This window comes from Eublepharis macularius, chromosome 18 (assembly GCF_028583425.1).
Source record: "Eublepharis macularius isolate TG4126 chromosome 18, MPM_Emac_v1.0, whole genome shotgun sequence".
Taxonomy (NCBI): Eukaryota; Metazoa; Chordata; class Lepidosauria; order Squamata; family Eublepharidae; genus Eublepharis; species Eublepharis macularius.
Window position 1 is genome coordinate 4,413,790 of NC_072807.1, and position 25,489 is coordinate 4,439,278.

Consider the following 25,489-nt stretch of genomic DNA (forward strand, 5'->3'; position numbering starts at 1 on the left):
CTGCCATGTCTGCTGGTGGCTATAAATGTAAATAGGGTGGCCAGAAATGTAAGGAGGTAAATGAAAGGGAACAAAAAGAAGCTAAAGGAAATCAATCTAGGCTCGTTTTTCAAATCAAACAACGCCTTTTTGTAGTCAGGCAACAATACAGTAATTAGGGGGGGGGAGAGGAAGAAAAACAAGATGGAAATTTTTTCAATAGAGAGAGACTCATTTTTGGTGGCAACTAATTTTTGGTGAAGTGTGCACGGCCCTATGGATTATCTGCACGCTGTCAATGACTGCCAAAGAAGCTGAAAGCAGTTTCAGCAAGCTAGCACACATCAAAAACAGTAGGTGTTCTATGATGGAGCAAGAACAGTTAAGCCACCTATTTATTTATTTCAAATTTCTATTCCGCCCTCCCCGCATGTCTCCTGAATGTGAATTTGCAAGAAAAACTGACAGGAGATAGTTACGATTTTGCAATGAGAAAGGCCAGAAAAATAAGCTTTAGGTTAACTGGCCTAGTCTTTGCAGCCAAACTGGTCCACTAGCATTTTTTTAGATATTGACAGGATAATCTTTTTTAGTGGCCAGAAAGTTACAAAATAGTTAGCAAACTTGTAGGACTCTCAGGCTGGGTCTTATTACCAAACAAAATTTGTAGAATATGGAACAGTAATTCATAACTAAAACTTTTTTCATGGTTCATGAGATGGTATATATGGGACGAGGGACTGTGGTGTTGGTGTGAATGTGGAGAGTTGTTTTACAAGTTTTACTGAGCCAGAAAAAGTAATTCTTGGGCCCTACACTCTATGGAACTGAGTAGCTAACTGGAAATCTTTGAGGACATTCAATAGAAGGCTTGCCAGTTCATTGCCCTCAGTACCTAGTGGGGCCTGCAAAAGGTATGTCCCCCATGAACTCTTCCACCTCTCCCCAGCCCTCACTGTTGGGCTGAATCACACGTGTGTACACTACGAAAGTGGGAGGGGATATGACATGCCATTATAAAATTGGTGGGCAGAACAACTTTTATGAGAGGACACTGCTCACATAACAGCTGCCTCTGACAGCATAAGTAGATTAAATGACATCTGAAGCCACAACAGAAGAGATAAAATCTCACTGTATATTGGCAGCTGGCTCTTCAAATCCAGGAGGAGGAGAAGGAAAGGCTTGTTATGGGATAAACAGCTTTGACATGAAAACAAGAAAAAATGTGTTGTATAAAAGGCAAGCATTGTCTATCTAGGAGAGAACATGAAGCTTGTATAAGGGCAGTAAGGGGTGGGGCTTGTCACCGTGGTGAGGTAGCAGGGCTTATTAGGTAACAAAGGAGGGGGGGTTGACATCCATAGGAGGGAGGGGTAAAGCAAGGCCAGCAGGAAGAGCTTGCCATGTAGCAAGCAGAGTTTGGGCCTTGAGGGCCTACGCCTCCTGCACACATGGGAAGAGCGAAGGAAGCAGAACAGGACAACAGACCCTAATGAAGATGGAGGGAGACTGTGGAAGGCTGAAGGCGGTGCTGAAGTGGGCCAGCTTGCTCCTCTTCTTTACCCTGCATGTGGTTGCCCTGGAGCCTGGAATCATCCATGTCGACTCCGAAAAAGGAGGCGATTACTGCTTCTTCTTCCCTTCGCAATGGATGATGATGCATAATAAGGATAACACCCCCCTTCGGCTTGATCCTCAGCCATCCACTCAGAACCTCCCTTATTCAGCCCTGTGCTGCCTTCCATCGCTTTTGGGAGAGGCTGATTCTAAGGGCACTGGATTCAGCACGAGAATTGCATCTGTGCGGGAGGGCAACTGCAATTTCTTTGAAAATGCCAGACTCCAACAAATCAACAGGACCCAAGGGCTGTTGACTCTCGGAGGAGATGCTCCATCTCTCACAACAAACTGGAGATCTGGATACAACTGGGGTCATTGTGAGGAAATCACTCTCCCGGGAATTCTGCTCAATGATGGAGAAACTCTCTATTTATTGTTCAAGAGCCTAACCAGGGACTTACTGTACAAAACTGGAGCAATCTATCTAATATCAATGACCATAGTGATTATAGGAAGCTACTGGGCAGGAAGTGCAGAGAAAGAAAAAAAACAGCGCTTTGAAAGCCTGCACCAAAAGGAAGACGACTTCGGTGAGATAACAATTAACACCAACGCCCACTTCACATGTACCTGCACGTCAATGGTCACTTTCATGCTTCTCACTCTTTACTACTTCCATGATTACTTGACACATGTACTGAATGGAATTTTCTGTCTATATGCATCTTTCAGTCTATATCATTGTTTGACTCCATTAGTGAGCCAAATCCCATTTGGAAAACATGCAATCCATGTGCCGTATTTTCACAAAGGTCTAGAAATCAGAAGATTGCTTCTGGCAGGACTGTGTCTGTCTGTCAACGCAACCTGGGTTATCTTCAGAACGGATGATAAGTGGGGCTGGGTTTTGCAAGATGTATTAGGAATCTCTATTGGCATTTATATTCTGAGAACAGTTCACATTCCCACCCTACAGACCTGTGTCTTGTTTTTATTTGCACACTTGTTATCTAATGTGCTGTGTCAGTTTCTCTGTTCTTTCCTAACTAAAACTGGAAGCAGTGGCACAGCCGTGACAGCTGTTGCGTCCTCTGAGTTGGCAGAAATTCCCTTTCTGCTGAAGGTACCAACATTATTCCCAGCATTAGATATGGATGGCAGCTCTTTTACTGCTTTAAGTCTTGGAGACGTTGTGCTTCCTGGTTTGCTTGTAGCCTACTGCCACAGATTTGATGTTCAAGTCCAGTCCCCGGGGATCTATTTTCTATCTTCTTCTCTGGCCTACAGCTATGGCCTGTTGGTAAGGTTTATAGTGGCAACATTAATGCAGTCAAGTCCGTCAACGCTTCCATACTTAATGCCCTGTATACTCATCACCAGTCTGGCTGTTGCTGCTTGTCGCAAGGAGGTGATTATTTTTTGGACAGGTGTGGGTTCTGCAGATGGCACCCCTCAACCTTCCTCACTAAGAGTCATCAGCTACACAGACATGCTGAAAGATTCAGAGACACAACTCTGGCAACAAGGACAGGAAGAACAAATAATCGATGTTACACTGGATGAAGAAGACCTTAACAGCTCTGGCATGTGCAGAGAAAAGTTACCTAACCTGAACACGTGCCAAAGAGGTGACTAATCGAATAATGTTGATCAGCTACAAGATCATTAAACCTCATTTGGAAATTAAGCTGCTTTGTCTAACTTATTGTGAAACACAGTCATTTAAAATAGTGTTTATTATCCATCCAAGCCTTCTTCTAAAATTCCATCACACTCTTACTCATTCAGATGAGAACAGACAAGCAACTAAACACAGACTTGATAGAAAGGCTGAGTTCAGCAAAAGCAGGAAGTATCTGCTCCCGTGTGCGAATGGTGTCACTTTAAGAAAAAGTAAACACTGATTACTCAGCGTAGGACTTAAAATTTGACACCTCAGTCTTCTCATCAATGCTTTAAAGTTTTCTCATACCATGAACGAGCCCATTTGTAGCTTCCAAACTGGACACTGCTAATATGCTGATGATTTCCAACCATGCTGGTCATTTTCTGGCCTCCGAAAGCAGCTTGTCTTGCTCTTGGGCCACTGTATGAATACTGAAGGCAAACAAGCCGAAATTGAATGCAGCCCGGATGCAAGTATTGCAGTGCGGAATATGGGAGGGCTCATGGAAAAGGAACTTGGGGAGCTGCCAGGAGTGTTTTCTTCCATCTTATCCACAGAATATTTATTTTTATTTACTTTAAACATCTGTACACCCAACTTAGGGGCCTGAAGGTGGCTAACAACTACAATATGAAAACAAGCTTTAAAACACAAATGAATATACACAAAATATTTTAAAACAATCGACAAAACATGTAAACATGTAATTTCAGGTGAGTAGCTATGTTAGTATGTAGTAGTAGAGCAAATTGTGAGTACAGTAGTACTTTAAAGACTGATATTTCCCAGGGTAGAAGCTTTTATGAGTTAAAGCTCACTTTATCAGATAAAGTGAGCTCTGACTCAGGACAGCTTAAACCCTAGAAAATTTTGTTGGTCTTTAAGGTGCTACTGGACTTGTATTTTGCTAATGTAAACATATAGACACATACAAATAAAACAGGAAGGAGGGCCACTGAAAGTTAGTGAGGGAACACCAAAAACAGAAAAGTCTTTACTCGCTGGGGGAAGACAATGATAGAAATGGATAGACAAATCTCACTGGGGAGGGAGTCCTACAATTTTGGTGCCATGACTGAGAAAGCACTTTCTTGAATGGCCACCTGTCCAACCTCAGATGGCAGGGGCACCCAAAGCAGGGCCTCTGATGATGGCCAGAGTGATCAGATAGGTTCATCTGGAAACAGGTAGTCTTTAAAGTATGCTGACCTCAAGCCACACGGAGCTTTAAGGGTTAACAACAGCACCTTAACTTGGGCCCAGAAGCAAATTGGGAGCCAGTGTAGACAGAACAAGATTCAAGTGATATGCTGCACAATGCAGAAATCCAATTTAGGTATTACCAGGGCATGCACTATGGTGGCAAGATCTTTCCCGCAACAGCTAGCTCATCAGCCAAAGATCTGGCCACCACTGCCACCTGATTATCCAACAGGCTCAGGTCTAACAGCACCCCCAGGATATGAACTTGCTCCTTTAAGGGAAATACAACTCCGTCCAGAACAGGAGACCTCCCAGTTTCTGAGTGAAAACTTCCCTTTGCTAGTAGCACTTTCAGCTAGTTGGCATTAAGGTTCAGCTTGTCAGCCTTCATTCCCCCTCCCCCCTTCCCAAACTGCTTCCAGGCTCTAGTTTACCCAACCTCCTGGGAGTATTCTCCCTTCTAAATTCAGCTGACCTGGCTACACTGATTAATGCTTTGGTAACTGACTAGATACTCTAGCATGCTCTACACAGAGTTGTCCTTGAAGACAACTTGGGAGTTTCAATTAGTAATGTTCAGCCACTATGCACATATTATGCCAATAAGAAGAAAAACATTGTACTTACCTGTAACTGTTGTTCATCAAATGTCTTCTGCGCAAGCACACATTGGGACTTCACAGAAGAATGACGACGCTTCATTGAGTTTCAAGCTTTTGGTTTCAATTCAAGATACTGGTGCTTACCTTTAAAGCCCTTCTCATCTTAAGACTCACGTATCAGAAAGAACATCTCTTCCTGGATCAGACCAGGAATTCCTACTCCCTGGACAATCATGACAGGCAAAATGTTCAGCTGTGGCTCATGCAGCCAGAGCTTTTCAATTGCCACTCCCATCTTGTCAAACTGGGTCTTGGAATAAGTCTGGAGGGCCCTGTCCTTCCTAGCCTTTCAGAAGGCATATAAGGTTGCCTTATCAGAGAGGGCCTTTGCTGAGGCCCATATAAGACTGTGTCTTTAAGGTACATTTTTAAATATGCTTGTTATGGTGTGGAGCTGGATGTGCAAACCCTTTAGTTGTTTTAATTGCTTTGTAAACTGTCCTGGTCTGCCCAGAAGTGCTGGGTATTAGTTTATTTTTTTATTAATGAATAAAATGTATACCTCACCTTTCTACCCTCATCAGGCCGCCAACATGTGTTACAGATTTAAAACATACATAATAAAATATTTCTTAAAAACCGTTAAAATCAAATAAAAACGTATTATTAAAACAATTAAAGAAAAGCTAAAATACATATACACAAACAGAAAGATAGAGCTAGAACGGACCCAAAAGGTCATGTAGTCCGCCCCCCTGCACAAAACAGGAAATTCACAGCTCTCCTCCCCCCTCCCTTTCCTCACAGGGCGTGGTCTCCAGATCCCTCACCATCTTCGTTGCCCTCCTTCGGATACGTTACAGCTTGTGAACATCCTTCTTAAACAGTAGTGCCCAAAACCGTACACAGTACTCCAAATGAGGTCTAACCAGTGCAGAGTAAAACGATACCATCACCTCACATGGTCTCTGGACATTATGCTTCTGTTGATACATCCTAAAATCGCACTTACCTTTTTTAGCTACATCAGATTGCTGACTCATGTTCAGCGTATGATCTAGTAAGACCCCTAGATCTTTTCACATGTACTCCTGCCAAGACAGCTCTCCCCCATCCTAGAAGTGTGCCTTTGATGTCTCTGTTGAAATTCATTTTGTTAGTTTTAGGCCAGTTTTCCAGCCTGGTGATCTTGAAAGTGTCAAGATCACTGTAAGGAGCAGGCCTTCTACCACCTAATACAGAGTAAAACTTCGGCTCAGGTTTCACGTCCTGCAAGAAATCTTACTAGGTCTATTTACTCGGCAAGGCTCTGTTAATTAGCTGCACCTGGGCTGCTTTCTTCTCCTGAGAGTGGCCTTGGGAAGGCCAGTGCTTGGTGCTGATCTCAGCAAACAAGCCCTGATTGGTTCCTTGAGCAGGCTGATGCCCCCTCCAGATTTCAAAAAGCCTCTCTGTTACTAGGCAGTTTGCCATACCAAGCCACTCTTGACCAGCCTTGCTACCTTGCAGCCTTGACAATTATCTGCAATGTAAAGAAGAGCTCCTCAGCTCCATGCCATCTCCAGGATGCCCAGAGTGAGCTGGAAGGGATGGGCTTTGGTCAGATCAACCAGCTACGGAACCAACTCAGAGAATGTTTAGTCAGCCAGCCAGCGAGTCGTATTTTAGCCAGTTAGAACATATTTAGATCAGCAAGCTGTTATTTGTTTTCTGCCTTGCCTAACTGCTTTCTAGGAGCGGTTTCTGCCTTGCATATGCTCCTATGTTCTTTCTGTAATAAACTCTAATATATATTTTATCAGCCTGTGTCTGGTGTAGCTTGCTAAGGAAGTACACACATTCAAAAGTACCCAGGAAGCCAGAGTGCTTCAAAACAAATGACCAGAGCTCTTAGAGGCTCCTAGGGGACCTGAGTCGCCAGGAGAGCCATCAGGGACAGGAGATGAGAGTCTCTGGGTCGATACATGGTGGTGGTGTAGGAGATAGTGACTGATGTCCTCTTAGCAGTGAACTGTGATAAGGTCTGGATAGGCAGTTTGTTATTTTGTATCGGCAAGATGAGTGAGGATCAGTTGTTAGTTCCCTTTGATGTCTTCCCGCTTGAGGGCAAGATGGAAAATCTTGGGGCTGCTGGAGGCACCCCACTGCAACCTGTGAGGAGATACAGCTCTTTTTCATTTGCTGAAGATGTTCACTGAATGCCCACGGTGGGCTTACTGGATTACAGTGATACAGTTTCTAGAAGGAGCAAAGGAGCTCTACAGTCAGGACGTGACCCATTATGGCAGGCTCAGCCACAAGAGGAGGAGGAGGAGGAGGAGCAGAATCTATATCCTCATCAGCAACCTGATACAGCACACGGTGTTTCTACTGCGACTTCACTGTTCTCAAGCACAGACATGGCTTCCCAAGTTGGGGCGTCTGCCAGAGGGGCAGGAGCATCAGCGGGAGCTCAGCCACGAGTGTCAGCCAGAGCCCAGCCAGGAGTGACAGTGCCTGGCCAAGACCCTGTGACCAGCTCTGCAACTTGATGGTCCAAGTGTTGGGGCAAAACACACATCAAATGGCTTTGCTGCAGAACCATCTTACCCAAAACCAGGGGGACAGATGGGCGACCCTGAAATTTCCTGAGTATCACGAAGGTACTGATATTGCCTCCTTTTGCATTTGTCTGAAGCTACGGCTAGAGATTTCCAAGTCCCAGACCAAGAACGGATGGGCATTCTTGGGCATTCTTTGCATGGATTGCTTGCGACTCTAACTCCAAGGCAAGCTAGAGACTATAATTACTTTAAAAACCTTGTCCTCCAGCAATTTGAGCAGTCAGCAGAGCAACTGCATAGAAGTTTCAGGGCTGCTGTGCCCAAGCCCAAGGAGTCTTATGCTTCATTTGCCAGTAGGCTGTAAAGGATGGCCACGAAATGGCTAGACTGAGCTCAGGCAGTGACTTTCCAAGATTTATGTGAACTCCTTGTGAAGGAGCAAATGTGCAATGCTGTGCCCACGGACCATGCTGCTCTGGCTAAAGCACAATGGCCAGGTACAGTAGTGGAGCTTGCTCAAGTCCTGGATGAGATTGCAGCGGCAATCCATCCAGCTCCAGTAAGAAGGCAAGGCTTCCAGAGGCCAGCACCTGAGACAACAGAGAGATGGAGACCAACAAAGAAAGCCTACTCCAGCCCCACGGAGGCCTTTTCCAACTTCACTGGAAACTCAAGCCAAAGACCCGCAAAGCACAGAGGGGCGCATGACCACCCAGCCCGAGATAACCTGCTACCAGTGTGGGAAGGTGGGCCATACAAAGGTTAGCTGTCCCCAGCTTTAATCAAAGCCTGAAATTAAACAGCCAAGGATACAAATTATTGCCGGTGCACCCAGCAAACCAGACTCTGGGTTGATACAATCACCTTGAATCATAAAAACAGCAATTAAAACACAGGGCAGGAAAGAGAGATCGCTGAGGGGATGCCAGACGAAACAAAAAAGACTTCACCTGCTGGTGGAAGATGGCAACAGATGGGATAGCAAGTTTCCCTGGGGAAGAGTTTGAGAATTTTGGTGCAAATGAGAGAAGGTCCTCTCCCAGGTTGTATTTGCCTAATCTCAGAAGGCCAGGGGCATCTGAAGTAGAGTCTCCAAAGATGCACAGAAATTGCATATTACTACTATTGTTAGCTGCTATACACCCAAAAAGCAAATGTGCCATTTCAGGTTGAAGGGCATGCAAAGGGTTTTCATAAGCAGGGATGAGATTCACAGCAGACCTGCTGCTGGAAATAGTGATGTGAAATTTTGAAATAAACAGTTCAACAGTCAGAGTATTTCTTATGACTTTCCATGCCTCCTAACAACCAGAAACATAGCCGAGTGGAGTGGCATGCTACAAGAGCCCTCCTTGGACGTATGCATCCTCCTCATGAAGCAGCAGGAAAGAGAGGAAATGCAACTCCTTCATGCTTCCTCTATTGCTACTTCTCTAGAAACAGCAATACAAAGTGGTCTATGGGTGGCTTTAAAAACTATGAAGTAGTTGCATACTAGTTATCGAGTATTTCTTGCAGACTTGTCAAAAGGTTTTATTAAATTTTGAACTGGACTTGTGCCTTGTTTTTCTTTTACTCAACTTTAATACTACTAAGTATTTAAAGTTGCAACCAGCAATTAAAAGTACAGTGGATTCCAGCAGCTTGTCAGAAAGGAGCAAAATGGAACAACCACACACATCATTCACCTCTTATTTAGTGAAGTGAATAGTGAACGTGAACTTAGGGAGTCTTGCTGCCCAAAATTAAGAATGTGTTTGACTAGAATGAATGAACAGCATCGAAATTAGAATAAAAATGAGTTTCTGGGACTGGCATGCGAACAAAGATAACTGAAAAGTATTTTAAGTCATATACAACTGAATTTAAAGAAAAAGAATATTAAGCAAAGATTAAAATGTTATCTGAGTGTCCACAACAAGTGAGTCAGTTAGGGAAACTGCTAATTTTGACCAAGTTGACCTTGCACCCAAAGGTGTTGCATCAATAGTGTAGTGTACTTGCATTACCAAACTTAACAACATGTACTACCAATCTTGGTCGGCCCTATCCACCAAAATGTGCCACTGTTTTCATGTTGTTCCTCAGAGGAGAGCCTGCCTCACCCAGAGGCAAATATCAAAGGATTTTCCAAATCAAATCGGAAACCACCAGGTTTGTCTTATTCTAGTTCAATTCCTCTCTCTGCATCTCAGCCTAGTCAACTTCACAGTCATCTCTCTCTAGTACCCAAGTTAGGGACAGTGGCCCAAGAAACTACACATCCCAATTGATTTGTTTTTTTGTCACAATACGGCAAATAAGCTTTCTGGTGCACCACTAATTTAAAGAATAACCCTACTCTCAAGAGTGCTGCCTAACCTTCTAAAAAATCCTCACCTATGTAGTTACATTTCTGTATGTAGAACTGTACCAGACTCACAAAGAGATACAATAATTTAGACCCGGTGTGCCATACCCAGAAGTTAATTTCTTAAATATAACTCCCATTAAAATGTTGAATAACAGTTCCCCTAAACGGCTCAATGGTATGCTCTAATTCACTTTCTTTCAAAGATATCCTTGATACTAATGGAATGATCAAAGGATGTTAGACTTTCAAGAATAGCTTTTGGAATAAACAACCTACCAAATATGTTTGTGGAATGTCCTTTCCTAGCAATAGGTTTCAATTCATTATGTCCCCATCCATACTGCCGGTAATTGTCCCAGGCATGTTTCATCATCTAGGGAATAAAAAAACAAGCAAAAGTTGGGATTGTTCAACAGATTACCAATGCTGCATATCCTCATCAATATTTTCAGTTAAACCCTTTGATTCACCTTCTAACGGACTTATGGAGTTCCGTCCCTATTAATGCAAAGAAGCAACATAGTAGAAGCTTTCTTGCAAATCAAATGAATCTTGAAAGTCCTGAAATGTTTCCAGTAAACATGAATAGCATCTTGCAAAATGTACTATGTTATCAAGGTAAATAACTATGCTCCTTTTAATTAGGGGGCAGAGGACCAGTGATAATTAATCTAAATGGCAGCTAAAACAGTAACAGAAGCACATCAAGTTAGAGATGTGGATCATTTTGTGTGGATCATTTTTAAAATTGGATACAGTTTCCTTTTTATATCAGTTTTTAAAAATATATGCCTACTATGGCTCATTTACTTTGAGAAATTTTGTATTTTTCTGTTTGATTTTAGTTTAAATTGTAATAAGAAGATGCACTCATAAATTAAAACCGCATGCTACAAGAAGACCGGTATAATAACAGATGTACACAGTGAATGACTTAAAGTATAATAGAGAAGTTTCAGGCAGCTGGACTGACTCTGACCCCAACAAACAGACCTTCCAATCAAACGGAGGTCTAAAACAGAACCAGCATCAGCAACACAAGCAGTCTAACTGAACATATTTTAATGCTGTATTTCAAAAATATTTTAACTAAATGTTTAAAAAATCTTTGTTTGATCCAACAAGCCCCCAAGTTCCATTTCATATTGTATAAGATCACATCAGACTGAAGAAAAAGGTCATATTACTGTAAAGACACAGATTTAATTGATTGGCTTATCCATCTACACACTGTCCTCTTATCTGCAGATTAAATACTCCATTGTGAAATTAGAACTGGGTTACACTTGAGCTTTCATAGCTATATTCTGAGATGACCTGCAATGTTAAGCTGTTTCAGAAGTTAGGAGTTCATCATATATCTTTCTTTATTTCCGTGTGACATATTTTGAATAGAAGCAACAACAAAAAGACATGCTGGGAGATTCCACTTAGATACAGCAGCAATGAATAAGAAATTTCTCTGTTCTCTTGCAGATTCTATATTCTCTTTTTTTTTAGTACAACTGGCTGCTATATTTTATTTAGAACTGGATTCTGCAGTCAGATTGGCGCTCCATCACCACTGCATATAGCACTAAATAATTTGGTGCAGATCACAAGCTCTTGAGAGGAGGCATATATGTATATTCTCAATTTTCTCTCTCTTTTAACAAGAGTAGTAGAAACATTATCCCAATATAAAATAAATTCTTCAGTGGAGTAGGCCCTACAATCTTGGCTGAGCAGAGCACAGGAATTCAAGCTATTGAACACATAGACGTGATTTAACCAGGCAACAGAATGAATACAGATAGCAATGGAGGAATGAAATCATCTATCAAAGACACACAACAACAGCATAATTCTGACACACACACACACTACCACGTTACATAGAGATTTCTGTTAATATCAGACTTACATATACATCATTTTGACCTACAGGCAGCATGAACATAAGTTAGACATATAGCTGCTAGCTATGAATCCAGAATTGAGAGTGTTAGAACCAACTGGTTTGCACATATTGGAAAGATGCCTCAGAATTGTAGTCATATATCTTGTACGACAGCTGATACACACTTTATGATCCAGTACTCCCTATCTTTTCTTACAATTCAGATGGCAGAGTAAGCAACAATGTTTCTGCGGGGGGGGGGGGGGTTCACGTGAATTGGTCTGAATTGTTATATTTTTGTACTAGTTTTAATGTAATGGCTAATGATTGATTCAAGCTTTAAAGTTGGTTTGATATATTAGTTTGTATTTGGAAACAGCTTTGAGTATCACAGAAAAGAGATATAAGAATATTAAATAAATAAATGAAAACAAACCACCATGTAATCTGAAAAATGGTTTGTGTGATTTTGAAACACTGCAGTATAAAAAATGGCTAATCTTTAATCAAAGGATTTCATCTAGAGAAAATGAAGTAAAGATGACCAAGCTTTATTTGATGTCAAATGTCTATGTGTTGTCTATGCTCTCCTGTGTGCATAAAAGGAAATCTGGTACTGCTTTGGCTAGCTCCTCATCCTGAAACATTAGCAAATGGCTCTTGGACCATCATGGATTCCACCAAATCTGATCTTTATCCTAATGACCGTACGGGTCAGAGGCTCTTAGCATAGTTCCACACTGAAACCCATTAACAATTACTACACTTTTTCTGATAGGCAGATGTGTTGGTCTGCAGAAGAATAGCAGGATTTGAGTCTGGTAATACCTCAGAGACCAACAAGATTTTCCAGGGTATACCTGAAGAAGAGAACTTTGACTCTCAAAAGCTTATACCCTGAAAATCTTGTTGGTCTCTAAGGTGTCATGAGACTCAAATCCTGCTGTACACATTTTCTGTTGTCTATAGTTCCAAAATTTTAATAACAGAAATATCAAGGTAAATTAATTAGTCGATTGAATTTCTAAGCCCAAGTAGACGTTCTCATCAACTACTAGCTCTGTGTCTCACTGAGATCCACATGATAACCAGACCACTTCATGGCAACATAAAGAAAACTCAACAACATCATTCCTCTCTAATCAATACAAAGAGAAGATCATCTATTCTACAAAGATAAATTAGGTTTATAAGACTCCATAAAGAGAATTCAATTTACATCCTGCTTTTTAGTCCAAAGAAGGTACTGATACAATTTACAATTAGTATCTACAACAAAAATAAGTATAAAGTGTTAGATACACACGGATATATATAGTAAAGGGTCCAGTAGCACCTTTAAGACTAACCAACTTTATTGTAGCATAAGCTTTCAAGAGCCACATCTCGCTTTTTCATGCACCTGACAAAGAGAGCTGTGGCTCTCGAAAGCTTATGTTATAATAAAGTTGGTTAGTCTTTTTTTTTTAATAGAAATTTTATTGAAGGGGTTAACATATTACATAATACACAATACATACTCATTTACCCTTATAATTACAGTATAAGCCCCCCATCCCTTCCCCCTCCCCCTTTTCCCTTTTTGACTTCCAACAGCACTAAAACCCCTTAATTTCTTATCGTTATCTCTAATTACTATGTAGTCCCTATTATCTAAGGTAAAGTTCATGTTCATTCTCATGGCTCATATTACTTAATAACTATCTAAAGTCCACAGTTGTCCTCTCACATCCCATTTATTTTCCACACAGTCCTTAAACTTCTTCCAATCAGTTAAAAATTCATTTGGAGTCTGCTCTCTCAATTTCCTTGTCAATTTGTCCATTTCTGCCATGTGCAACAGCTTTTGGATCCATTCCTCAACTTCTGGTATGTCTTCGTGTTTCCATCATTGTGCGTACAAGATTCTTGCTGCCACAGTCATATAATATAACAAAGTTCTATCCCTCATGTTAACTTCTTGCACATTCAATCCTAGCAACAGCATTTCCGGGCTCTTCAACAAATTATATTTCATAATTAACAGCATTTCTCCATAAATCTTAGACCAAAACATTTTGGCCTTTTCACAGGTCCACCACATATGGTAAAAGGAGCCCTCATGTTTTTTACATTTCCAACATTTATTTGACATTGCACTATTTGCATTTGCTAATTTTTTCGGTGTTAAATACCATCTATAAATCCTCTTATATCCATTCTCTTTCAAATTGTTACATGTGGATATCTTCAAAGTATTCTTCCATAGAAATTCCCAGCTTTTCATTGTCACTTGTTTGTTAAAATTTATTGCCCATTTCACCATCTGTATTTTAACAGCCTCATCCTGTGTATACCATGTCACCAAAATTTTATATATTTTAGAAATCATTTTCACTTCTTCACCAAACAAAATCTCTTCTAGTTCTGTATTTTTTATTCTAAAACCTACATTTCTTTTGTCAGTTTCAAATATATCCTTAATTTGCCTATATTGTAACCAACCATACTCAAATGGTAACTCATCTTTACCTTTTATCTTGAGGGTGTCTTTCTCTCCACTCAATAATTCCTTATAGGTTAACCAATCTTCCCCTCTATAATACATATTTGGGTTCACCACTTCCACTGGTACAATCCACATAGGTCTTTTTTCACCCAGAAATTTCTTATATTTTTGCCAAATCATGAAGATATTCCTTCTCACAAAATGATGCTGAAACATACCATCCATTTTATATTTCTCATACCATAAATATGCATGCCAACCAAACAAGTTATTGAACCCTTCCAAAGCTAATAATTTTAGATTAGATAATTTCACCCATTCTTTCAGCCAGACCAAGCAAATTGCTTCATAATACAATCTCAAATTTGGTAATTGCAAGCCTCCCCTTTCTTTTGCGTCACACAGTACCTTCATCTTAATTCTCGGTTTTCTCCCAACCCAAATAAAATCTAAGATTCTTCTTTGCCATTTATCAAAATGCTTCATTTCTTTAACAATTGGAATCGTTTGGAGCAGAAACTTCAATCTCGGTAATACATTCATTTTAACAACTGAGATACATCCTAACAATGACAGATTCAATTTGTTCCATTTCAACAGATCTCTCTCTATCTGTGACCACAATTTTTCATAATTATTTTTAAATAGATCTATATTCTTAGCTGATACTTCTATCCCCAGGTATTTTGTTTTCTGAACCACTTCACACTTTGAAACATTCATATATTGTTCTTGTTTCTTTTTTGTCATATTTTTACAGAGCAATTTCGACTTTGATCTATTAAGAAAAAATCCTGCCAGATCTCCGAACTCTTTAATTTTATCTAACAATATTGGTAATGTCTGGATTAGATCTTCTACTATAAACATTACATCGTCTGCAAATGCTCTTATAAGAAACTTATAAGAAAACCATTTTGAGTTTTATACCTTTGATATTGTCATCATCTCTTATTTGCCTCAAAAGTATTTCCAGCACCATAACAAATAGTAACGGTGAAAGTGGACATGCTTGTCTTGTACCTTTTCTTACCTCAAATTTTTCTGTCACATCACCATTTTCCACTAATGACGCATTTTGTTCAAAATATATAGCTTTCACTGCATTAATGAAATCTTGCCCCATATCCATCTTTTCCATCGTCAAAAACATAAAATCCCAATTCAAATTGTCAAAGGTTTTCTCAGCATCAGCAAAAAACAGGCCTACCTCCTTTTCTGGATGCTTATCATAATATTCAATGGTGTCCAACACCACTCTCAGATTATCCCTAATTTGTCTATTCGGTAAAAATCCGGCCTGCTCTTCCCCTACAAATTCTATCAAAAATTTCTTAAGCCTTTCTGCTATAAGTCTTGCAAAAAAATTGTAATCATTGTTTAATAAAGAAATCGGCCTATAACTTTTAACATTTAGTAAATCTTGTGACTCTTTTGGGATCAGTGAAATATTTGCTTCATTCCAAGTCTTCGGGAGATTTTTCTTCTTAATAATTTCATTCATCAACTTTTGTAGAGGCTCCACCAAGTCTTTTTTCATTACTTTATAAAATTTTGCTGTAATTCCATCTGGACCCGGTGCTTTCCCTATTTTAGTTGATTCTATAGCATCTAAAATTTCTCCTTCTGTTACTGGAACATTCAAAATCTCTTTCATTGTCACTGAAATCTTTGGTATTTTTGCTCTTTCCAAATATGCTTCTATTTTGTCTAAATCTATCATTTTCTTTTGGAATAATTTTGCATAATATTTATAAAAAGCTCTTTTTATCCCTTGATGGTCCATTATTTCTGTTCCTTCTTCTATTATCTTCCCTATAACTTTCTTTTCCCTTTTCTTTATCAATTGCCAGGCTAAATATTTCCCTGGCTTGTTGGCCCCCTCAAAGGATTTTTGCTGCAGAGATTTTAAATGCCATTCTAACTCTTTATTTGCAGAAGCTCTTAGTTGTTCTTGTAATATCTTAATTTCCTGGATTATTGATTTCTTCCCCGGTCTTTTCTGTAAGTCTTTCTCTTTTTTGGAAATTTTCTCTTGTATCTCCTGAAGTTGCTTTTCTTTTCTTTTCCCTACTGTTCAGTGTGATCAAGATCCCTCTGATCACAGCTTTATAGGCGCCCCACACCGTATGTGTTGGGACTTCTTGATCAGCATTCAGCTGAAAAAAGTCCTTTGTCTCTTTTTGAATTATTACAACATTCTCTTGGGTCTGTAGAAGATCTTCATTTAATCTCTATCTAAACTTCCTGACTCCTGTCGTAATTGTCCACATCATTGGATTATGATCCGAACTCACCCTTGGCATAATTTCTATTTTCTTTGTAATCAAATTTAGATCCTTTGTTGCCCAGATCATGTCAATTCTTGAGAATGACTGGTGTCTTGTCGAATAAAAAGTAAAATCTTTTATTTTAGGATTCCAGCTCCTCCAAATATCTTCCAAATTTTCCTGTCCAACCAATTCAAAAAAGGATTTTGGTAACTTCCCAGCCTTTTTGTTCTGTATTTTGATTTCCTATCTAATTGCAAATTAGTCACCCCATTAAAATCCCCAGTCATTATAATTTGCTCATATGCATACTTATCCATTTTCTGAATTAGTTCCTTGTAGAAATCAAGGAACTCCATTTGGTGCATATATACCTAAAACCAGGGTCTTCTTAAAATTCACAATAATCTCTACTGCCTCTTTGTCTTTAAAAATTAATTTAGGGTCCAATTCTTGTTTTATATAAATCACAATCCCTCTTTTCTTCTGTTTAGCTGATGCCCAAAACTCTTGTCCTAATTGTCCATTTTTAAAATACTTACAATCTTGCTCTTTAATGTGGGTTTCTTGTAAACATATTATATTACAATTTTGCCTCTTGACCCAATGAAAAATCATTTTACGTTTTTGGGGTGAATTCAAACCATTAACATTCCAATATGTACTCCATATTTCTACTCTTTTTTTACTCCTGGAAAGTCTTTTTCGTTATCCACCAAAAACACAATCATCTCATGCTTTGACTTAATGGTCACTCTTGCTGAGTTAAACGTAAAGCTCAAGCCTTCAGGTATTTCCCACCTATACCTGATATTTTTCTCTCTCAATTTCCCAGTTAATTCTCAGTATTTTTTGCGCTCTTGTAAAATTTTCTTTGGCAACTCCTTCATAATTCTGACTCTGCTTCCATCTAGTATCAGAGGGTTTTGAAAGTGCCTACTTAAAATCTCTTCCTTCATTCTTTTGGTCGTGAGTTGTAAAATTATATCCCTAGGTAAATTTTTCTGCTGTGCAAAGCTGGAATTTATTCTGTAGGCCAAATCCATATTGCCTTGAATTTCTTCTGGCTGTTTTTCCAAATAATCTGACAATATTTCAGTCATTTGTTCCTGTGTATTTTGAGTCAAGGACTCCGGGACTCCTCGAAAATGTAATTGATTTTCCATAATTCTGCATTCCATCACCGCCATTCGCTCCTTTAACACTTGGTTTTCTGTTTTTAAACCAGAGGTCGTCTGCTCCACCTCCTTTACTGTTTGATTCGTTGTTTGAAGCTCCGTTTTAACATCTTCTATACTCTTTGCCAATTCAGAGACCTCTGCTTTTATTAGGTCTTTTAAATTTTTTAGCAAGCTCTCCTCCATTCGTTGTACTGATTGAGACTGTCTCTCCTCCATTCGTTGTATTGTTAGAGACAACTCCTTGTTGCCAACAATCACTTTTTTCTCCAGCGCCTCCATCGCTGCTTGCATTTCTTTCTCACCTTTCTTTGTCATGCCTGGGCTAGTTTTCACACCACCCCAAGTGTCTGCTCTCTTTCTGAACTCCGTTTTTAATATTCACGTCTGCTTCCTTTAATTTCCAGGTCTTTACTTTAAAAATTAACTTTTTTTCCCTCAACTTAATATTTTGACCTCACCAAGCTGTCAGGAGGAATTTCTCTATGGTGTTTTGTCCAATTTGTTCCTCTTTACCTTCTTAAAATGGCTGACTTCCATTTCCTGCTGACCTTCTAGTCTCAACTCCTCTCAATGGTGCCTTTGTTTTGCTTCCGGAGTCCTTTTCCACTCTCCTCCTCCACTTCCTCTTCCACTTGTTCCCTCTCTAGGCAGGAAGGTCGTCTATTCTCAATGTCCCTTTTGTTCTCACACCATTCTTGCGATGCTCCAACTGATTCGTGCTCCTTCCTCCCTTTCCCAGCGTCATTATCTCTTGCAAAACCACAGGTATGTATAAACAAAACTTATTTTCTCTCTTTTAACACTATTTTCTTCTTTTAAATTCGCCAAATTTCTCAAAATTGCCTTAGTCCTTTACTCATCTAGCAGTCTTGTATTTTTATTTTGTTGCTCTTATCCTTTTTCTTTCACTTTTAATTCCGGAAAGTGAGATAGCAATCTTTACCTTTTCTTGTTAAATTTGGGCTGATCGTGCTGTTTCTTCCATTTAAAGATGTTCAATTTCAGTACAGATGCTTGGGTTCAGGCGATCTTATGTTGGCATTCGACTCCAAAGAGCTCTGTAGAGATCTTAGCTCGTCCTTCTCAGAGGGGACCTCAAGGCGGTGGGGAAAATCCTTTATTCAGAACCTCCCCCCCTCCGCTGAGATCACACACTCTCCCGATCACGTAGCGTTCTAGACCCCCCCCTACCTGGGGTGGGTTGGCAGCAGGTGATCAAAGCACCTGGCCTGCCAAAACAGATGCTCTTGTTTGCCCAACTTCCCAGGCAACTTCAGGTCGCCATCAATCCCAAACAGGAAGTAATAAAGTTGGTTAGTCTTATAGGTGGTACTGGACTCTTTACTATTTTGCTACTACAGACTAACATGGCTAATTCCTCTGGATCTATGGATATATATGGCAGTCTATGGGATATAAGCAGGAGCAGGGCTTTTTTGAGGGAGAATTCTCCGGAACACTGTTCCGGCAGCTGTAGAATCTGCCCACATGATGCCTTCCTCCTTCGGTCCTGTGGGCTCTGCCGAGGAGGCTTAGCTGCTTTGAGTTCATTCTGGGTTTTTTTTCATTTGTGAGAGAGAGCACTGCGGCCTGGCAGGAGCTCTGCAGAGGAGGATTAGTTGCTTTCATTCTGCTTTTTTTCATGCGTGTGTGTGAAAGTGAGTTATCACATTACCACAGGTAACAGATTCTCTTTACAGAGGCGTGATCTGGGGGAGCCCAGTGACGCCTGGTATGAGCTTTCGGGGACCACAGTTCTCTTTGTCAGATGCAACTGGCAGGGAGAGCTGTGGTTACCGAAGGCTTATACTACATAGGAATTGGATACCTTCACTGCTACAAACTGACTGCACACCAAAAGGAAATGTTTACATTTTCAAGCAAAGGAATGTTTTGATTGCCTCTATGCTAATTGCATTCTGCCTTCTTGTGATTTATGCTCCCCTCCTTCCCTCTCTTTCCCCCTCCTCTTCTGTATCTGCCCAGTTTTGATCAGGCATCTGACGAAGAGAACTTGATTCTCGAAAGCTTATGCTATAATAAAATTGGTTAGTCTTAAAGGTGCTACTGGACTCTTTTTGATTTTGCTACTACAGACTAACACGGCTAACTCCTCTGGATTAATAGAGAGAAGAAAGCTTTTAGAGGACATGTGCTGTGGTTGGCAAAGCACGAAGAACAAGGCTGTTTTTCTAGCTAGATAAAGCAAGTGCTAAAGAGGAGGCGCTTTGTAAGTGAACGCAGACCACTCTTGTGCTTCCAAGAATGCCTTGGCCTGCCTGTGCAGATGCTAGCTAACTGTGGGACTGATCTAAGACAATGAAGATGATAATACTTTCAGTAAGAGAAGAGGCAACTCTGAACCTACCTCTCTCATTGTCTGCATGATGCCTCTGCAGCTGCTGGAATTCAGCACCCCAAAGATCATCACCAGCACTAGCAGGCTGGCACGTTCCTTATCTTTTGCTCTTTCTTTTATTGCATACGAGCTACTCAAATACACACCATAAAGCAACTCACAACTTAGAACATAATCCCAGTATGAGGGACAGGGCACACAGCTGCCAAACAGTATTAGAGGTCTATAACAGAAAACACAGTTAAGTACGATGGCACAATCTGTTACCTCTTTAATTTTGTCCCTTTTTTCTCGGATGTCTGGGTCCGTGGGATCACCACTCTTGATCCCGACAAGATTTGGCACAGGGACTGGAGGTAAAGGCTTACTGCCTTTGTTCTTTAAGCCCTGAACTATCTTGTTCTTCTCAGTCTGAATTTCTGCTTGAATCTCATCACGGGACTTCTGAAGTTTCTCTTTCGCTTCCTCAAGAGCTTTCTCATGATCTGCACGGATTTTATTTCTCAAACGTTCTTCTTCTTCCCTAAAAAAAAAACAAATAAAAGGAGTCAGAAGACTAATTTTTTTAAAGAAAATTAAAGCCTTGCTTTGCAAAACACTGTGGAAGGTATCAAATTAGCAGGCAATGAAAATCACTTCCTGTTATAATGCAACAGTATATATTTCATTCCAACTGCAATTTTAAGGTTCTGCTAAATATCTACCAACAACACATCAGCTGGCATTTGAAGCCCATGCGCCCCATGCTTCTAAAACAACATGACTGACACCAGAATACTCAGGAAATGCCTGTGAGATAGAGAGCCATTTCACTAATGCAAGAAGTTCATTTCATTACTTAGTACTCACAGTAGAATTCATAGTGACTCCACTGAAAAATACCATACATCCATGCTAGTTTCTTTAACCAGCTACTCAAATATAAATTTTATACCTTAAAAAACAGACAATCACATCATCACCCCTTCTAGCTGCAACATGATAGTTCCAGGCCTATCAACAGAGCAGTGAAATGAAGCCATCTACAGTCAAGAGAGGGGATTCTGTATATTTGAAGTACCTCCAAGTATGTCGACAAATATTACTTTGCAAAAATTTTTTACAAGAGGGAGAAAAAACACACAAGGATCCAATGAGGATGGAGCATGCTCACTTCCTCCCAGTAGGTGCTGATAGCAGTTTGGGGAGAGGGGACAGAGTGGGAAAGTCCATGCTCAAACACCTAAAAAAAATACAGCATTCGGCAGGGGGAAAAGAAAAAAGAGAAGAGAAAATGCACACCTTGTGGAACGAATCCCACCCTCCCTCCAAGACACTATAAGTTTTGACCACTTTGAACCTAAAAGTCCTAGCAGATAAAAGTTAGGATAGGGGGGAAAGCGCTTCCTCTAATCCTAATTCAATGAACCCTCTTAAGGAATCTTTAAAGTGCAAAGAGCAGAGTCCTAGCAGCTTATAGTATCTTGAAATGACGGTGTGAAATTAGCACCATGCAGTGCATGCCATGAGCTGTATACGTTCCTGCCCCAATTTCTCTTTTCCTAGCCACTTTCCCATGTGGCACTGAGAGAGAGAGAGAGAGAGAGAAATATCTCACATTATTGTGAAAAAGAAAGAAAGAGTACACAAACCCCTCCTAATGAGAATCATGCATGCAAAAGTTTGGTGTAGGATGAACAAACAGCAATTGAAAAGTAATCTAAGTAACTCCCTGAGGGCAAAACTCAGATAGGAGGGCTGTATTGTAGGGAGGGGATCTCAGCTGCTCTGCTAATGAGTTAGCAACCATAGACCTCACCACTACAGACTTCACCACTATGTTGTATTGGATTCCTGCTAATGCTATGTCTTTGTGAACTTGTATTTATTTGTTCTGTGGCATTGTTTATGGAAATGTTCTTGATATTGACTGTACTAATCTCACACTGTGTAACTGGCCTTGAGTCTCCTGTGTCCCCTGTGCAAGCACCGAGTCATTACTGACCCATGGGGGGACATTGTACCACGTTTTCTTGGCAGACTTTTTACAGGGTGGTTTGCCAGTGCCTTCCCCAGTCATCTACACTTTTCCCCCCAGGACACTGGGCACTCATTTAACTGACCTTAGAAGGATGGAAGGCTGAGTTCACCTTGAGCTGGCTACCTGAACCCAGCTTCCGCCGGGATCGAACTCAGGTCGTGAGCAGAGCTTGAGCTGCAGTACTGTAGCTTATCACTCTGCACCACCGGGCTCTTGTTCAGATACACACATAATAATGCCTTATACTCCATTCCATGATGAGGCTACCAGGCCAACTTAATCCTCTTTTGACAAAGAACAACCAACTGATCAGATTTCCTTTTTGTCATGGAAATGCAGAGCCATTAAAATGGCAGGACCATCCTGAAACCATTCTGCGATTCATAGCAATCATTTCCGACATCAGAGATCCACTGATCAATCTCAGTGAGGAAGCCAGCTCAGGTCAGACTCCACTACCATAAATATCTGAGGGCTCTGGACTTTCCTTCCCCCCCCCGCTTTGGAACAGCCTAATATCTGGAGACCCCAAGACCAGTGGGCCAGGGTTTAAGGACTCCTCCACTATCCTGATGCTGCAAGTACCTCTGTACATGTTCTAAGGAACCTACTACAACCTAGGTAAAGTGTACTTAGCTGAATTAGCTTAACGTTATTGTTTCTATTTGAAAGACGGTGTTCTGTGTGAGTGTGCTCTACCCTGTTTTTTTTTATTTTGTCCTCTTTCCTACCCTTTTTGAATCCACCCACCATTTCCCCCTTTTTTCCCTATAAGAAACCATCTTTCTATAAAGACTTTTTGGCTTCTTTAGTACAATACATCTCTCTGGAGTATTTCTCTGAATCTCTTCTCCATGGGCCAAACCACCTGGGCACTATAGTTTGCTCTAAGTATCTTTCAGGTTTTCCACCTTGTTACTTTTTTATTTTGCTAGGACTGAACTGGCTGGGCACCTTCTCAGTGGGTCAGTCTAGATGTTCTCAGGAGGCCTTGAGTGGCGGCACCCAATTATCAGCGTGCTTTCCAGGGAACCCTCAGTCTAAGAGAGGTTCCCAGCAAGGAAAGTCACATCTCCCCCATTCCTAACCATAGTACCTAGACTACCAAGTAATTATTGGCACATCATGGAAAGATACCACTCAACTAAAAATCATCAGTCATCTCTTTAGGAACGGCCGGCGCTTTTTATACCAGGGATGCTCACTCAGTGGCTCAGAAGCCACATGCAGCTTTTCTGAGCATTGTCTCTCAAAGTGGCACCTGCCCATGTTTCACGTAAGTAGGCAAGGGCCTTACTCAATGCGTTTGTGGTTGACAGGTGGTCCCCACATTGAAACAGCCATTGCAGAAGGAATGGGTAAGCTGCGAGACTCCCAAAGATGCAGGCTTCATGCCAGGGTCGCACGTAAATGCAGCTGTTTGGATTGATGGTAATTATGGAAGTGGCTCTCCACGCCTGAAGGTACTCTGTACCTTGAAAGCAGGTATTTAGCAGCTCTCTGGGTCTCTTTCATCTATATGCAAACTGTCCAACATTATTCATTCACGATTTACTCAGTACTATTCACCACAAAGTGTTAGCTACCTTATTTTCCCAGGGCCTTCATACATTCAAGTATTTGCAAGCAGAAAGGCAGCAGATTCTTGCATTCAATCCCCCAGATGTGCATCTTCACGTGTACCTTAGGTGATATAATGTGCGCGTTTGACTGCTGGGATGTCTCACTTTCTTCCCCTCCTAACGAATGGAGAGGATTTTGGGAGGTTGATTTGGTTTACATGCAAATGGATTTACATACTATAATGATGAGACCTCTCACACAGCCTTTCACACTCCTTGCCACCCAAGCAGGTAAGGGCCGGGAGTCCTCCACCACCTGTCTAGCCTCCACTACAGAGGCAGAGAGCCCTCATCCAAATCCTTACAGGGTCCCCTCTTTCCTCTTCCAGAGACTCCACCAGACAGGCAGCCAGTTCCCTGTATGTACCTCCCCTTACCCAGTGAAGAGATCTTAAACTAATAAACAAACAGAGATTGTTTCCAAGTATCAGAACAGATACTGTCTCAGGAGAGGCGGAGCTGGAGCCAGAACTGTCTGTCATACATACACATATGCCCTGAGCTGCATATGAACTTATGGGCAGAGATGAGTGTCTCTGCTTTCAGGCCAGATGACTGTAGCATACAGAGGTCTGCCAAGGAGGCAAGTATTAAAGCCAGTCCTAAATGATCTTGATTCAGACAGATAACATTTTTTCTAAAAAGTCCCCAATAGCTTTAATTAGTTAAAATAGGGCTGTCAGCCAATTGAGGATATTTATACAAAGGATCAGTAGATCTCAGGTACAAAAGTGGTATATACACTCAGTTATTATTGTTGTTGCTGTCTGTTGGCTAAGCTGCCAGCACTTGTTACCTTCCTCTCTTCTCCCCAGCTATAACAGGTGGAATGTGCATCGCTGTTCCCCGAAGTGCAGGGTGGGAGAGCTACAACAAAAAAGCCCCTAAATGGTCCTCAGGAGTCCACACCCTAAAGGAAGAGGAGGCAATAAGAAGTTGCTATTGAGATGACTTATGCCACACACCTTAGTATAGATGTGAAAAGCAATCTCCCTCAAAAAAAAAACTGGAAATTGGGGGGAGCTCCCCCCCCCCAGAACCTTATTTCAATTTTCTCAGCAGAAAAATTGGGGAAATTTAGGGAGCATATGGAAATAAACACTATGAAATATTTTCTCTTCTTGAGTGAGAAAAAAACTCATCTTAAAAAGCATTAATTCATCCCAAATGTAGAGCGTGAAAAAGACAAAGGTCTTTATCAATTTTTCCAATGGAAAAATTAGGAAATTTGGGAGAACAATGAAAAACACTCCTATTTTTTTCCCCTTTCGAAATGAATGATATGAAAGACAAGGTTTTTCTTAAAATGTACAGTATGAAAATCTACTGGATAAAGAATGATAATTCCTATGTATGCTGTAGGCATGTACATCATTTTAAAGAATATTTTTAAAAATGTAAACAATTTTGGCAACAATTAATATGCCATAATGCATTTAATGATAATATTAAAAAGTTCAGCATTTTCAATGTTATAAAGTTGAACTTAATATCCAAATAAATTGGATATTATACCCATTGTGAGAGTATTTTTGTCCGAATACCGCACTTGTTTTACTACATAATTTGTTTTCTACCTTCAACTTTTATTTTTTCCTACCTCTCAGAACACAAAAAGTAAGATACATGTACAGGGTGTAGCAGTTTGCAACTCTTCCTAAAGTATTGCATATACTTGCAACTTTTCTTATAGAAGCCACAGGCATTTACATTTTAAATTCCATTAAAAAGGCAAACAGAACAATTTCACATACTAAGTTG

The 25,489-nt window shown here is 40.6% G+C and overlaps 1 protein-coding gene across 1 annotated transcript in view; it reads right to left on the reverse strand.

Moving 5' to 3' along the window:
* MAN1A2 (mannosidase alpha class 1A member 2) overlaps nucleotides 1–25,489 on the reverse strand; it is an 81,968-nt gene that overhangs the window by 22,809 nt on the left and 33,670 nt on the right. The window contains exons 2-3 of the mRNA XM_055002236.1: nucleotides 20,354–20,609; nucleotides 10,186–10,282 (exon numbers count right to left, since the gene is read on the reverse strand). Coding sequence (XP_054858211.1) covers nucleotides 10,186–10,282; nucleotides 20,354–20,609 — 353 coding nt within the window. The remainder of the gene's footprint in view (nucleotides 1–10,185; nucleotides 10,283–20,353; nucleotides 20,610–25,489) is intronic.